The following is a 17,411-nucleotide window of genomic DNA, read 5'->3' as shown; positions in this document are numbered from 1 at the left end:
TGAACAAAATCCATTAAGGGGTGTTTTGTGAAAATGACACTTTAGTTTATTCCAGTGGGAAAAGGTTGATAGTAGAGTTCTGCAAATGAGGGGTCGATTTGCATTCTGCAGTCAAAGAGAAAAAAATTGTTACCAAAACAAATGTTTAACTAGCTCATTAAGGTCCGTTAAATGAATGTTGTTTTTTAGAAATGTCAAATCTAGCATTTCTGGTAAAACAAAATGGCTGCCATTCTGCCATCTTTGAATGTACACGATTATTTATTTATTTTTTAACCACGACCCCCTTTAAGGGAGTATACTTGTTTTGTACAATAGCAGAGGTCATGCAACACCGTTTTGAAAATGGGAAGTATAGACCCGCGGACTTTATAATGTGGAAACCTCCTTAAATAAAGAAAATCTATTTTTATAAACCAAAAGATTAACCGCACCTTTCATTTTCAAATGTCTGCATTTGTCTGTTTTTTTAAAATATATCTTGATTGTTGCTGCCTGTCAACAGGAAGCACTTTGTAAATGAGACTTTGTATCTCAAGTACTCCTGAATAAATAATAAATAGAAGCTGTCATCAGAAATGTCTTGTTACCCATGACATTCAAGTGACTGTCTTGGAATCAGTTACAGCAGCCTGCCAATAATTACCTCTGTTTGAGCACATCAAACACAGAGATGCAATGCTTCCCTTTGTCAGCAGATTGGCAGAAAGAGCTTCACTGTCGCTAATTGAGTCTGGCTGTGTTCCCATGGAAACCAGTTTAAAAGTTCAAGGGAACATAAAAAAAAACAACAACAAAAAAAAGAGAACCACGTTTTAACAGTTGCAATACAAGAGTGCGTTTTGGTTTTGGCTACGGCTACATTGCAAGACACCGTTTGGAGACATTGATACTGAAGGGGATCAGAGTTATCCCCAATTATAACCAGTGCTTATATATAACAACACTGCTGTCCTAAGTAAGCAGAATGGAGTCCCTCCCCCAGTGGTTTACCTGGCATGGTGAGTCATACAGTCGGGAGAAAATAATTGGGCAAAATGGTAAATATATCGCATTGACACCTCCTATGAATAATACAGATGGTTTCAATTCTAGTCATGTCGCAGTAGAGCACATATGAAGGCATCAGTGAAAATGTTTCTTCTAATTGTATCCCTGTGTGCAGATGTGCTCCAGGTCCTGTTTGCTCTTGGCAGCCTGCTCAGTGGTGTATATTAGCAGGGGGTTGCTTGATCTGTAGGGAACAGTGCAGAGCCCTGCTGGGAGTACATTCCTGGGCTTGTTCACATGAGCTGGACTTGTTGAATTAGCACAGATATGCCTGCATGGGTAGACAATTAGACAGAGGACAGAACTCCATATACAGTATTGTCCTCCTATTTTAAAGCTGCAATGTCCTGTAATTGTGTTCAGTTTTATAGATCCATAGTTGATATACAGTGTTTGAAGATCTTAAAATAGTTACAGTATAACATGTTTTTGTACTAAAATATACTATATTATAAACTAGTGCATGCACATACAGAGGGTCCTCATGATCCAGTAGTAATCTTACAGTACCTGAAAGGTAAAACACGATTTGTTTAAAATCGAGAGTTTATCAGATTATAGCCGAATGCAATCCTAAATGTCTACAGGTGTGACAGATGGACACAATCAGTGCATTAAAGACCCCTGTTTTGGAATGAGAACACTAAACAGTTTCAACAAGATAACAGTGCCTTTATATCTTAATGTTTTCAGAATTCAGCTACCCCTTTTACTCTACAAAACTGCACCACTGCAAACAAGACCAATAATTTTACCAACCTGGTGCAAGTTTCAATAAGCATTTGCCAATATTTGCACTTCCTTTTGAGGATCTTTTAATTTGGGGTATAACAAGTGTTGGGACAGATGAACAACAGCAGGGCATTTGTTTTTCGTTTTATGCCACTATATATCTTAAAAAGCATAAATGCCAAAAAAATTCTAATTAGCAAGACATCCCACGAGTACAATCTTCAACACAACAGGAGGAGGGTCCAATGATAATATTTCCAAATCTAATAAGAGATGGGTTTCTTGGATATCTCTTTCAAGCTCTGTGGAAGCTCAGAAAGAGAACACTTCTGGAGTATATCAGCGAAGATGAATGACTGAATACACAGTGAATGGAGGTCAAGATCTCATCCACTTTATATCCACATTCTGCACCCAGGACAAGGCTGTTTGCATTTTTGATCCCCTGACTCTAATATAGTGGTAAAAATAATATATGGTATCTGAAATGATTGTAGTTTCGTCGGATAAGCTGTCTCTGGACTGATAGAATGAAACCAGCCCTTTCCATGTGGCAGGGCACGCTGTACTGTCAGTGAGAATGCCCCATTGCGTCACTGGGGTTATTCCAGATTACGTGCTGCTGTTACTGAGAGGGGGATGGATCACTTCAAATGAAGGGCTGTAATTTGATCATGAGGATTGGGTGACATCTTAAACTGAGTGAACCTCAGTTTGTCAACGAATTGTCATCTGAACCGTGAGGCTGAATTATTTCTCTGTCCAGGGGTGAGACTGTGCATAGTTGAATGATGTTGGAAAACATTTTCCTTCTACATGGTTTTGTTTGTGCCCTAAAATCTCCTAACTGCAGTATATCCTGTACTTTGCGATCAAGGACTATGTATTTTTGCTCAGGCAGTGTGAGGCCATTATAATCACTTACTGAAGTGCTCAGTGGTATTAATTCAATCATCCTTCTTTAGGTAAATGTATTACGTATCACTATTGTTTACTGAATACAAAGTAAGGTGTATGTTAAGAGTATAAGATGAAATTATTGCCACCACTGTACAAATCAAATCAATATACTATATGTATATAGTGCTTGTTTAGTAATAGATCATTTATTTTGTAAAGGCTTTCTGATTTATTTTTTTGTTCATATTAAAATTAGAATACAAATATGCCTTAAAAAAAAGTATGTGCGTTATATATAGAACAGGAGAATAAGTGGTGAAATCATATTCAGATATATTGTTCTCTTAACAAACTAAACTAAAGTATTTGAGTGATGGAGCTGCATTATTACTGTGGTACATGCCACAGCTATGCCAGTAGCACTATTATACTAGAACTTTAAGTGATTTTATTTACCTTTGTTGTTTGTCTAAAACAGTTCACGTAAAGTGTTAACACTTTGTGAGCAGGGCTGGAGCATCTGTGTGAAGCATTCAGGAAGCAGTGGTTTTAGAACAGTTGCCTTACTGGCATCTCTATGGTGCTTTATTTCCTGTTCTGTTACTGAGTAATAACAGAAGAGCTGACCTCCATAGGAAATAATTGGAGAGCAGTGCCTGTTTGATGTATAATAAGGGTTAACTCTCATATATACTGCATAATAGAGACAGTAAAGGATGTGGGAATAAACTGTGGTTTGACAGTGCAGACACTTCTTTGCTAGTTATTTCAGTAACTATTTAGGAGACCCCTCCCCTGTGAATGCACACAGTCATGACCCTCTCTCTGTATGGGAGACCATGTTGAACAGCCCCTTGGCTGACTCAACATTTCCTGGGAAAAGGGGGCCTGTGGCGGGGAGAGTGATTCTGAGAACAGGCTCTGTGGAGAGATCCTGTCACATCAAAGCACTGGGGCTGGGGCCACATCAAACAGCCTAATGAGCCTGTGACCAATCAGATCCCAGCGAGACTGCCAGGGGTCACCGAGCGCCCAGCAGGAAGGGACATCCAGAATGCAGTTAGAACAAGCGTTCATAAAAACTTCCCCTATGCAGTACTCACTCTGAAATACAAATTCAGCTCGACTCCTGTACAATTTTCTCTTTGTTTCTATTTATTTAATATGATGGTGGGTCCCTCTTGTTTTCCTTTTCGTTACATGTGTTTTGTATTGTCTGTTTTCAGGATTGGAAACAAATCATCCTATGCATTGCACTATATATACTTTTTCTTCATTTAGATCCCCTAAACAAACTGTATACACAGTGTAGACATTATTTAAAAACACTGTAAAAAGATAAATGTGAGGAACCCACCACAATAGGGTTACAGATACACCAAGGGATAAATCCATGGCAAATCAGCAAATCCAGGATTTGACCATTCTCAGGGCTAGGCTGGACCATACTATGAACCGCCTAGTTTCCTAGCTGCATTATTTATAAGGATAAGGCAGATTTATTCAAGTAATACTTCAACACGTCAATTTAATTATTCATTTCAAGGAACGCTACAGGTAGCCATGGAAACCACTCCCGGAATGGGAAGTGCAAAAGATATTAGAAATTCAAAACACTTTCAGAAAAAAAATCAATCAAACTAAATATTACTACTGCTACCATTGCGAATATCATAAAAATGCAAGGAAAATTAAACAAAAAATATCGTAAAAATGTAAGGAAAATTAAACAAAAAATACCAGTTTGGTATTTTCTGCACAAAGCACTTGCGGTTCCAGTTAAAACTGTAATTAGGGCTTCTGATTTTCAAAACTCAATTGATCCCTGTTAAGCCTTTTGTGTATTTCAATCACAACTGAGAAATGTGTTAATAGTAAAATTGATTTAATTTACTTTTTTTTCTTCTGTGAAACAACTAAATGGGCTTTTAAATTCTTTTTTTATTTCAAAGCAGAAGCGACTCGTCTTTATTCATGTAAATACACTCACGCAGAATGATTAAAATCTACCCAGCATAAAATACTTTATTTTTCATTATAGCTTTAATAAAGATTAGTCTCTTATTAACATGTTGCGATATCGTTTGTACATTCTGCTTGTTAATCAAAAAATAAGGGATGTCCAATTTAAAAAACAATTTAGTTGTTTCACAACAAAAACCTGTAAATTTAAATCAATTTTACTATAAACTAAGAAATAAATAATAATAAACATGTTTCTCAGTTGTGATTGACATGCACAAATGGCTGAACAGGTATCAATTGAATTCTTAAAGGAGAGTGGAAAAGTCAGGGTAAAACCACCAAAAATCAGAAGCCCTAACTATAATGGACAAGCCTGATCATTGTATCATATTCTGAGTCTGTGACCCTGTAGCTGTCTGCTGATTTGGCACGGCATGACACCAGGGCATCCACTTCCTAAAAAAGTTTGGTCTGTCACATGTGATTTTCTGCTTAGGAGGATGATGCACAGAGCTTAGTTCATGCCTTTCCATACTTTTAATATACAGTTCAAAGAGGCACAGTGACAAGAAATGGGTTCACAATCTTTATTAATAAACCAATTGAATGAACATGCTTGTGTCAACACACTTCCTTGATTCTGAGAGACTTGGCCTATTCTCTTCATTGCTGAGGTACACTGTGACTGGTTAGAGGATGGGATGGTGGCTTGTCTATTTAGAACTACATCTTTCATTCAATTCTACTGGATGTGTTATCACCCATAAATACAGTAGAACATTTAGAATACATGGTGTAAGAGACTTAAGTTATGTAAAAATAAGCTTACTTTAATTGTGTAAAAACAAAGCACAGTTCACCAAATCACCATTGTTACTTCAGTGCTATTCATAATTCACTTTGCTTTGTGGTTGTTTCATCCACTGAGTTTACACTAAACCCTAAGCACCAGTGTCAGCAAAGACGGCTTCACACAACATACACTATCAGTCCAACAGCGAAGATTATTTTCTTTGAAGGCTTTTTAAAATTAATTTTCAGTAAAATAACACATTGAAATAACCAAAGGAGTTTCTTAATTCAAGCTACATGATGACCGCACCAATCATGTCACAAATACCAGGGTTTTTTTTTTTCATGATATGTGGACTGTTTTTGTTGAGATTTTTAAATATACGTCAAGTAAAAATAATGCACTTATGATTTTTTTGTGTGTGTATAACGTACCAAACATTTTTAAACATTTATCCTAATAAAATAAGGTTTCATAATAAAGGTAAACTTGAACAAATGTTACAGTGCCAATTGGTACCAAGATCCATCACTACATTACATTTAGATGTACGAGAATTTAGGCAAAGTATTTGGAAATCATTCAGAAGCCTCCATTGTTCTTTGTAAACAACTGCTGTGCAGATTTTTATCTTGGACTGAAATTAAACAAGAACAAGAAAGGGAGAGACGAGAGGGAGGAGGGAGAAAAGCACCGCGACAGAGGAGACTGCAGGGAAAAAACAAGCCCAAACTGGTCAAAAGAAACAGACTGGCGAGGTTGAGAAATAAATTGCCAAATTCATTTTTTTATGTTTTTTATTTTTAAACATGTCATCTGTTTCTTGCTGCTTAATTTCCCCCTCCCTTTAAGCAAAGCCCTTGATTTTTTTTTTTTTTTTTTTGTGATTTATATAAGCTTTTTTTGTGATGAAGTCTTCTGCTTCCCATAATAAAGAGGGTTAGCGTGACCAGCACTAACGCCAGCAAATTAAAACCTGTCACTGCAGCATTGCTAAAATGATTGTTTAATATGACTTTTGAACCATTCTGGGGCAGATCAAATTAAACAGGTCCCACTGAACGTGATTCACAGTTCAAGAAGCTAATCCTTAGATTGAGTTACAAATACTGTCATGACAAAATACCACTTTAAGTACTACTGGTTTTGGTTTTGTTATGAATCCAAAATGTAGACCTGATCAGCATGTTGTGAACCATGCTCTGCTTGTTTATGTGCCAGCCCCACATCCTCTTCTTTCAGTTTACCCATTCTGGATTTCTGAATGTCGGTGGGACCATGACTCATAGCTCATTGTAAGAGTGCCGCCTGCAGTAGGCTAGGAGGCTGGATTCACAGATAGCGTTTTATAGCGTGTGATGAAGTTTCATTGTTCAATGAGACTTGTGGTAGATTTCCAGGAACTGTGCTGCACTATTGTGCTCTTCCCCCGAGTTGTGTCCCATTTTGAGCACACAGCCAAGAAGTAGAGCTGTAGGAGTCACCTAACGCATCTGCATGGTCATTAAGAATGGGTGCTTCAGTGTGAACAAGATACATCAATGACTTTGACAAACTTGTGTATTTGAGAATTATTTGTAACTATATTTGAATCCTGTATCTGCAGCCGTTCTCTACACTGTGTTTAAAAACAAACATTTTTACATGAAAAAAGACATTTTTCTCTTTGCATTAAGTGGTGCTTGGAATTAAAATTGTATTTACATGTGACCCACAAGATCAAGCACACTGCTGTGTGGAGTCATGCGATCAGGAGCTTGCATTTTCCAATTCCAGTTGCGCCAAGTTTTTTATCTTGGTTGGGGATCCATAGGGAGCTCCATGCACTCCAAATGTTTAGGGAGGTTGGGGGGGTTGTTCAGTGCGCCACAGCGTCAGATGGCATTTGGAGATTTTATTTATTTCTTTATTTCTTAGCAGACACCCTTATCCAGGGTGACTTACAATTGTTAATAGATATCACATTATTTTTACATACAATAAAAACAATACAATACTAATATATATATATATATATATATATATATATATATATATATATATATATATATATATATAATTTGATTTTACACTAAGTGTTGTGTTTCCAGTTTTCCCTTCCTTGTTCCTTTTGTGTGAAGAGAATTTCCGAAATACGCAGACTGCACAGGTATTATTAATTACAAATTGTCAGCCACTGCATGTTTAGTATAGGCAGTAATCTACTGTGGAGTGTTTTAAAGTAATCACATGTATGATTCATTAATAAACAAAGCAGGTAAACCTTTTAGTGCATTTTGTGGAAACTAAGTCATAAAACTTTTGTTTTTTGCTTTGTGCATATTTGGCTTTTATTTTCATTTTTCTGGTTAAGATGAGCTTCTTTTAAAAGTTTGCACTTTGCCTATATGACTGTAACAAAGACAATGTTTGTTATATAAATTAGAGGTTTAGTTTCATAGAAGGTTCTTCTCATATGTTTTACATTCTCTTATGGTGTTTGAGCTTTAGGGATACCCTTTTCTTGAAACCCGATTGCTACTATGTCACTCTGTCCAGCAACATTTGCATCAGCTTTCATGGCTAAGGAAGCAAAACAAATTAAATTGTCAATCTAGTGCAAACCCACCCTTAGTGTTTTTCTTAGTGTAAGTTTCAAAGTAGTATGTTCTGCTTATTTAATTGGTCCCTTTGTAAGTTCCTTGTCTCTAACATGGCCTCCTCCTCTCTTTCAGCCAGGGTAAAGTCCAGGTGTGCCCCCACGTTCTTCGCCTGTGCAAGTGGGATGCACTGCATCATCGGGCGCTTCCGCTGCAATGGCTTCGAGGACTGTCCTGACGGCAGCGACGAGGAGAACTGCAGTGAGTACCGCCTTGCACTTACCTGCTGTGCTTATTAATGAAGCATACATGGGATTACTTATAAATACACCCAGGACAAGTCGTTGTCTTAAAAAAACAAAATGTTCTGAATAGCATCTCACCTGTGTCGGATGTGTTCCTTCAACGGGAAATGCAGCATGAAAGAGTGCAAAGAACCATAAAAAAATCAAATACGCATCTTTCATATAGGAAAAGTGTTGGTAATACATATTCGATGTAGTGGAAGTGTTTTGTTAGCTGTGTGTACTTTAATGGCCCAGTTGTTGCTGTAGAACCCCCTGCAGGCTGAGGTAACTGGCCTGTTCTCTCTCATCCATGGCAGCTGCAAACCCCCTGCTGTGCTCCACAACGCGCTTCCACTGTAAGAATGGCCGCTGTGTGGACAGGAGCTTCCTCTGCAACGGACAGGACAACTGTCAAGATAACACTGATGAGGAAGACTGTGAGAGCACCTCCGGTAAGCCAGCTTGAAACCTCTCCCAGTGCAGCCATCTCTTCAGACAACTGTGAATGTGAATCTAGGCACTTACACAGCAGCACCTTCGCACTGTGTCAAAACTGACACACAAGCTACTTTCTTCAGATAATGTTGCTGGCACTTTAACTGTGGAAGTAGCTGCTGCCATCAGCTGGAGGTAGCAGGCAAATACTAGCAAAAGTCTAGAAGACGTTTGACACATAAAATAAATATTAAGTTTCATAACAAGTCATAAGACAGGAGCCACACCAAATTATTTAGTAATATTCAGACATGTAAAGAACTGTATTGTACGATCAAATTGAGTACCAAAATGTAGATGAAATCACAAACAAACCAATTATCTTTGTTCCAAAACATCTGCCCGGATCCATGCTGACCATAATTAAATCAAGGCTTATTATACAGTAATTCTATAATCTATGCTTGTTGTACTAATAAAAATAACAAAGTTTGTCTTATCTTGCAAACTTGTTTACCTCTGAGATACAAAATAAATAATCTATTTGTCCTTACTAGGATGCAGTATTAACTGTATAAAATACTGGTGTCATATACACCTGTATCTTTATATTCACCTTTGTGCAGCATGCAAGCACTGTGGCAATGTAGAATAGGAAGAAGTGGCCATTCTTATTCAATAAACTAGCTAGCTATTCAATAAACTAGCTTCCCCTTATACTAGGTTGTTCTAAATTCTGTATATTCTAAATTTGTAATAAAGAAAGCTGAAGAAAATTAAATTAAAATATTGCATTATGTAGAAGTATACACTGTTAATTAATGTGCATTGTCGTGGATAGTCAGGGTGTCCATATTAAATTACATAGTGCAATGCTGGCATTTATAATGTTAATTCTGTCACACAGCTATTATTCAGTAATGCAATTAGCATATCTGCACTACATTTAGAGTCCAGTGCATAAATAGACATCACTTTTATTTTTTAGGTGACCATGTATAAGAAATAAGAACCTTTAGGCTCCAAAAATAAATATCTTTGGCACTCTTACATTAGTAGAATATAATGTAAATAGAAAATACATTTTCTGGTGAGGTGTGCGTGTTTTTTTGGGGGTTTTTTGTAATAAAATGGCAGTTTCGTGACACTCCGTGAAATGTGTTGTTTGTTTTGATTGTCATTTGTGAATTTCTTTTGTGAATTTTCTGGGTCCATACTTACATGCAGAGATCAAATCTGATGAAGCCACTTACAGGTAGGAGTCATGCAGTGCAGGTCTAACCCACATTTTCCTGGAGTTTACAGCAGGTATTGAATGCCCTGTTGAAACGCACTAGGAATTATATCTATTATCCCAGAGAGACAGATGCTCTCCATGATGGAAGTGGTTGGATTTTTTTTCCTTGATGCCTTTCTGCAGTGGGTCTATTGTTGTGGCGTCTTTCTTCCTTGTGGATCTATTGTTCGGGACATTTCGCAGTCCAAGATTGGGACTGGGCAAGATCGGTCCGAAAATCTTACTATAATATCTTACTGAACTGTTCATAGGACTGAGATATTGCGTGCTTTGTGCTGTCGTTGACATTGACTCTATTGAACACTGCTTGAACTTCAATGAAATGTGTTTCATTTTTTGTTTTGCAGTGTGTGATTGTTAGGGTGTGTGTAGTAGCAGTGGGCAGTCGCAACAAATATATTGTCGGGTTCTTCAGAAATTCTGAACACTTGTTTTTATATCTTTATTTTTTTGTTCTCCTTGTTAACAATTTGAACTTGCCAAAAGCGCAGGGAAGGTTGTTACATTGGTTCCCCGAACGGGCCACCAAATACTGTGTCATGTCCACTACAACTTCTACACCTTGTCAAGCCGAGGATGATTCCACGGTGATTCTGCCTTTAGATTTTACAGTGAGACTGCTTGTAATCAGATGGGGCTCCATAAGTGATTTGGTTACAAGCATGGATGAATTGTAGTGAAGATGATCCACATATTTTCCTCCCAAGAGTTTCCACCTCCCCCTACAGAAGCTGAGTTAATTAGGACACCTGATATCAGTGAGTTGCAGGGTGTAATTGAACAGCTGAGTGTAGGTAGAATAGAAAATTAATGAAGGGAGCTAGCAGTGAGCAGTATGCGCCAGGAAGATTTGCTACGGTGTCATATTGAAAGGAAATGTGCTAGAGTAGAACAGAACTTTGAACTAGCCCTTAATGTATTAAAAAGTAGCAGTAGCAGTAGCAGTTAAAAAGACAGGAAGTAGGTCTGTACGTTTTGCTTTGCATTATTTAATATCACACACCCGACCCCTTGTAAAGAAAGTGCAGACAGCACAGATTGCCACTTTACACACCATCGTAAATTGCCCATTAAATTAGATTTTCCTTGCTAAGGAGAAGCTGATGGTGATAAAGATCCTCTTTCCTATATTGAATATTGTGAAGAGTTTGTAACATCGGTCAGATTCCAAGCTATTAGCTACATTGAATACAGCACTTAAAGGGACCGCTAAAGATTGGTGGAAAGCGGTTTGGACATCCGTCATGTCCTGGGTCCAGTTTAAAACTGCATTTGTAAAATCATTCTTGTCAGAAGATTACGGAATCGAAGGTGAAAAAAACGCAGAAATGATAGAGTTCAAGGTTCAACCTAATCCATCAGAGACTTGGTATATCATGATAGAGCTCTATATAACTGAGCCTGAATTAGTTCAGTTAATCTTCCGCGATTGTAAGCCCAGATTGGCAAACAATTTGAGGCTAAGTTGTTTAATAATGAAATGGAATGCCATTGAATTTGTATGTGATTGCAGCATAGTTTATGTAGTTAATGGATTTCTAAAACGTTTTTTTTAGAAATCCATTAACTACATAATTTTAAACGTGTATTAGTAAACCAAATAGAGGCATTTAAATGTTTAAGGTGGCAGCCTTATTTAGCATAGTGCATTTTGATAAACAACATATCTCTTCAATATAAAGTTTCTCTAAGTTTTACCATGAATAGGGGAGTGGCTGTGCCAATGAAAACCAAGAGGGCGATCATGGCTTTATTTGTTAGAATATAGAGTTCTATTTTTGTTTTGCTTCTCCAGTGCTTCCAGATTGTCAGATGGGGACTGATTCTCACATAGTTTACCAGTCTAGTCTAGTCTTAGGATATCAGGAACCCTTGGGAATTTTCGCAAAGTCTCTTGGAGCATTTGCCTATTATTACACTATGTAACACAATTTTTGTTCCTGGGTAGTAAGTGTTATTTCCTAATTGCTTATGCCTCAAAAGTGTAGAAAATGGCTATTATTCCCCACAAACTTTGCTTTTGTGACCAGGACAGTGATATTTTGAAATTTACCTATTTCCAATGAGAAAACGGGCGAATTTGTGTCTTTTCGTTCACATAAAGTCAGAAAAAAACAACATATGAATCCAAATTAACATGTATTTATACTAAAGTAATACAAAAATGACTACAAAAGATTTAGAAGTGAGTAGTTTTTCGAGATTTACGATTATACTGTAAATCACTTTCACGAATCAGCCCCCAAATGTAGTCTCCCATCATGTTCTCGTTATACTGTCCTTGGTAGCGGCGTTCAAAGTCCAGTATATCCTGGTGGAAGCGCTCACCTTGCTCCTCCGAGTACGCTCCCATGTTCTCCTTGAATTTATCAAGATGAGCATCAAGGATATGGACTTTGAGGGACATCCTACAGCCCATTGTGCCGTAGTTCTTCACCAGAGTCTCAACCAGCTCCACATAGTTTTCGGCCTTGTGATTGCCCAGGAATTCCCGAACCACTGCGACAAAGCTGTTCCAAGCCGCTTTCTCCTTACTAGTGAGCTTCTTGGGGAATTCATTGCACTCCAGGATCTTCTTTATCTGTGGTCCGACGAAGACACCGGCTTTGACCTTTGCCTCAGACAGCTTAGGGAAGAAGTCTTGAAGGTACTTGAAGGCTGCCGACTCCTTATCTAGAGCTCTGACAAATTGTTTCATAAGGCCCAATTTGATGTGCAGTGGTGGCATCAGCACCTTCCGTGGGTCCACCAGTGGCTCCCACTTGACGTTGTTCCTCCCCACAGAGAACTCGGTCCGCTGTGGCCAGTCCCGCCTGTGGTAGTGCGCCTTGGTGTCCCTGCTGTCCCAAAGGCAAAGATAGCAGGGAAACTTGGTAAAACCGCCTTGGAGACCCATCAGGAATGCCACCATTGCAGCCTCTTGATGCCATCTCAGAAAAATGCAGATATGTAACCACTTAGGCAGCTGGAACTAAACTGAACTGGTGGGCTTAAGGCCCCTGTATTTATACTACTATTTATATTACTGGAAAGTTCTAGAAAGTTCTAGAAGTTACTCCAAGTTTACTCAGCACTGAATCTATCTGGAATGTTCTGGAAAATAGGTACATTTCAAAATATCACTGTCCTGGTCACAAAAGCAAAGTTTGTGGGGAATAATAGCCATTTTCTATACTTTTGAGGCATAAGCAATTAGGAAATAACACTTACTACCCAGGAACCAAAAAAAAAAATAATTGTTACACGGTGTTATCTAAAGGAATTTGCATTTTTGAAATGTGTGTAAATATAAGATACAAGGAATGTTCAGTGTTACTTTGGGTACAATGGGAACTGACCTAAACTGGCAGTGTTGTGGAGTGCTGCCCACAGAGCAACTGCTCAGCTCCCTGCAGGTCAAGCCTAATGAGATTAGTCTCTGGTTTCCCATTACAAAGGCTGTCCACCCTGGAGGCCGCGCTGGGCTTTCCTGACCCAAGCTTCTCACCAGCAAACAGATACTATCGCTATGGAGACGGGCTGAATAGGAGCTGCTGTGCCCAGCTTCAGAAGTAATTTCTTCAGGACAAAAGGCCTTCTGCTCTTGTTTTTGTCTTCGTCTTTCTCTGGTGTACTGGTTAAAGCCTTTGGCAGTACTTGCTCTATCAAGGACCTTATTGGGGTGTAGAGACAAAAAGGGATCTGAGTAATTGAACTGTTTTCATAGAACAGCTGGGGCAGTGCGTTGGGAAAGGTCACATGTAGAACAGAAATCTGTAAATGATTTGTTAGTTAAAAATAAATGAAATCATAGCTTTGAATTTTAAATTGCGGTTTCTAAATGTAATGGAAGATATTGTAAATATTTGGGAAAGGGATCATTTTCAGGCAAAGCAAACAAATTTAAGGCTAAAATGTCTCTCAAAATTGAACTTCCTTTAAAACGAAGCCTTTGATTTATTGCGATTTTAACTTATTATAATTTTATTTTGTAAAAGAGAAGTTAAATGTTAACCCTTAATCTGTATTGTTATCATACCTCATTTTGATGTCTAATGAGCTTATTCAATAATTGATATTGAAGTGAATTAGATTATATTTTCATTTATGGATTTTGGGATACGCTCGTTGTATTGCTGTTCGTGACAGAATTATTACATACCAGACCTTCCAGTTGTATTTTGGTGAGTTATCTGTATTGGAAAGTTTCCTTATAAAAAGTTTTCCACAGTAAAAGCATAGCAAAGTGTAAAAACCGGGACAGTTATAGGCAGCGCACTGGCGTCGGCTGTCAGGCAGCATTGTACCGGCAGTATTGCTGGTGACGCTCAGATCAAATCCAGAGTGATATAATACCGCAGTATCACCGTGTCACTAAAATCAAATCCAGAGCAATTTTTTCCAGCTGCCACGTGGTACCATAGCTAACAACATGTGCTTGACAGGAGAAATCACGGATGACAAACTGTTGTCTACAGAGGTGTCCAAGCACCCTGAATTATTTGATCCTTTCCTTATCACCTACAAGAAAGCTGAGATGAAGGCAAACATCTGGGAAGCCACAGGCGCAACAATTGGACTGACAGGTCCGTTTTTTATACGTTGCTCCTGATAAGCATCCTTCCTGTAGTAAACAGTAAACAAAAATCACTATTCCCTCACAGTATCAAATGAACATAAGCTATCAAAGTGTATATTCAAGTACATAGCCTACTATGTGGTACAGACAACTACAATTACATTGTTCTACAATACTGTAGCAGAACGTCAGTGCAGTGCATGCCGCTCATGTGTGGCTGGTTGGGGACTAAGTGGGTATCACACTGCAAAAACTGTGCCGTGCTGCGTATGTGTGTTCTGGCACTAGTAAAGCATAGTCCAAGCATGGTAAAGCATAGTTAAGCATTGTAAAGCCCAGAGAGATATGGTGAAACCTAATAAAAAACAAACTATGAAAACTACAGTAAACTGCATTGTATAAACAATGTTAAAACCATGTAAAAACTGCGCAATTATAATGCTCAACTGCTAAAAGGCAGAATTCAATAAGAAGGTGCCTTATTTGGTCATACTGTCATGTGATCTTTAGACATTTCAGTACAAGTGACCAAATCTTCAGGGTATAGAAGGTATAGTCTGTGCAATTCATATTGCATATTAGTCTAGTTGGAGCGCAGTCTCAGTGGAGGTATAGTCTGTGTAATTCATATTGCGTATCAGTCTAGTGGGAGCTCAGTCTCAGTGGAGGTATAGTCTGTGTAATTCATATTGCGTATCAGTCTAGTGGGAGCGCAGTCTCAGTGGAGGTATAGTCTGTGTAATTCATATTGCGTATCAGTCTAGTGGGAGCGCAGTCTCAGTGGAGGTATAGTCTGTATAATTAATATTGCGTATCAGTTTAGTGGGAGCTCAGTCTCAGTGGAGGTATAGTCTGTGTAATTCATATTGCGTATCAGTCTAGTGGGAGCGCAGTCTCAGTGGAGGTATAGTCTGTGTAATTCATATTGCATATCAGTCTAGTGGGAGCGCAGTCTCAGTGGAGGTATAGTCTGTAATTCATATTGCATATCAGTCTAGTGGGAGCTCAGTGGAGGTATAGTCTGTAATTCATAATTCACTGATACATAGTATGCAGCACTGGGTGTGAAAACAGGGGGCTGATAAAGTTACCGGACACTGATGCCAAGTTTTTAAATTGAATTCAAAGAGAGATGTACTTAAATCCAATAGGGACTTAGTTAATGAACTGGCAAATAACATCATCACTGGTTATCCAAGAGTGGTGCTCGCAACTTGGTAGCAGCTATAATCGTACCTTCAGAGAAGAAAACAGCAGCAGAAAATAGAATGGTATGAGAAAATGAAGCTACATTTGTGACAGGGTCATGGTGTTTAAACTGTGTGACAAGTCATTTTTAGATGGTCAAGAGAACTGTTAAATAAAGGCATTGGTAGATGTGTGGAGATGTATTAGGTTGGTGATTCAGTCGGTATAAAGTAAGGTTACTTTGAAAGCTTTCAAGATGAAACAATTATTGATGTAATCATTCAACTGTATTAAACTTGCCAGCTTTGGCAGACCTTCACATAGCCAAGAGCCCAATGACTAAAAAAATACTAATAGATATAAGAATAGGAATGTCCACAATTATTTCCAATACTAAACAGAAATGTTAGTTAATTTGAAATAAGCATGTCAGTATACATTGTTTCCTCTCATTTGGACCATGTATAAAAAAAGACATGAATATCTTCAAGTTATAAAGAAAAGCACAATAAGTGCTTTGAGTTTTCATAATAAAGGTTGGGAGATGACTGGGTTTAGTGTATTCACAATGCTTTCTGTTATACAGTTGTTATTATTATTATTATTCTTAGCAGAGAATACTAATCTCACACTGTGGTAAGGATGACTGGTGCAGTGCAAAAAGAGTATAATGTCCAGGCTGCCGTTTCCCAATAATAACAATATTTATTACAATCCAACAGAAAGTTAAAAAAGTAATCTAAAAATGAAATAATAATAAGCCCCGCTACCAATCGATGGTATTGGGGCCAAATAACAAAAAGGTTCAAAGTCCAAAAAGTAAACAAAAAGACTCGCCATTAGCCACAATCCTCCGTGCACAAAAACTGTGCTCTTTTCCTCCGGGGATCGTGGTGCGTGCGCTGTGCAGTGTTGTGCTGTGTGGTGAGGGCCGTGCTCTGGGGTGAATGCTGGCTCTCCGGCTACAGCCTCCCGTCCTCCTGCTCCTCTACTAAAACACAAACAGACACGTAACACAAAGGTAAACAAAACACTAGCTCTGGCTGGTCGTTCTCACTTTCTCAGCGCAAGGGGAGGTTTTGACGTAGCTGCTTCCCCTTTGTACCCAGCAAACTCCTCCCTGCAGTCAGCGCGTCGCCATAGTTTCTCCAATAGAGGGCTGCCCCACAGCTGACTGCAATGGAATCGTCCTGAGTACTTGCAGCTACGCGCCCCTCCTAATATGGTCAGCTTCCGGTTTCCACCTACCACCGAGGTGGTAGATCTAGGAGGCAGCAAAACCTTCCCCCTTACACAGCGCCCTTTCTAATCGGGAGGGAGATTTACAGCATCGATCCTTTCTCTCTTTATCTCACACACATACAATCTTTATATTGCTGGTATTAATTGGGGGGTGTTGTTCATTATGGTTTTGTATATACTATTCTTATTTGCTACTGCATTAGGTTACAATAAATAGATGTGTACAATTATTTATTTCAACAATTTTCTTTTGCAAAACTCAAAAAATGTTAATTCAAAAGTATTCATACCCTTTGATGCTGTGATAGTTTTGTCTACAAGTTGCTAGAAATTTCAATATGATAATGCAGAACCTAATTCTAGAAAAGTCTAAAAAATGCTGGAT

At 38.4% G+C, this 17,411-nt stretch overlaps 1 protein-coding gene across 1 annotated transcript in view; it reads left to right on the top strand.

Moving 5' to 3' along the window:
• The window catches only part of LOC117434684 (low-density lipoprotein receptor class A domain-containing protein 3-like), a 74,722-nt gene that overhangs the window by 36,568 nt on the left and 20,743 nt on the right, over positions 1–17,411 (top strand). Inside the window, exons 3-4 of the mRNA XM_059003200.1 lie at positions 8,155–8,280; positions 8,624–8,758. Coding sequence (XP_058859183.1) covers positions 8,155–8,280; positions 8,624–8,758 — 261 coding nt within the window. The remainder of the gene's footprint in view (positions 1–8,154; positions 8,281–8,623; positions 8,759–17,411) is intronic.

This window comes from Acipenser ruthenus, chromosome 28, assembly GCF_902713425.1.
Source record: "Acipenser ruthenus chromosome 28, fAciRut3.2 maternal haplotype, whole genome shotgun sequence".
NCBI lineage: Eukaryota > Metazoa > Chordata > Actinopteri > Acipenseriformes > Acipenseridae > Acipenser > Acipenser ruthenus.
This window is presented reverse-complemented; position numbering and strand designations above follow the sequence as displayed.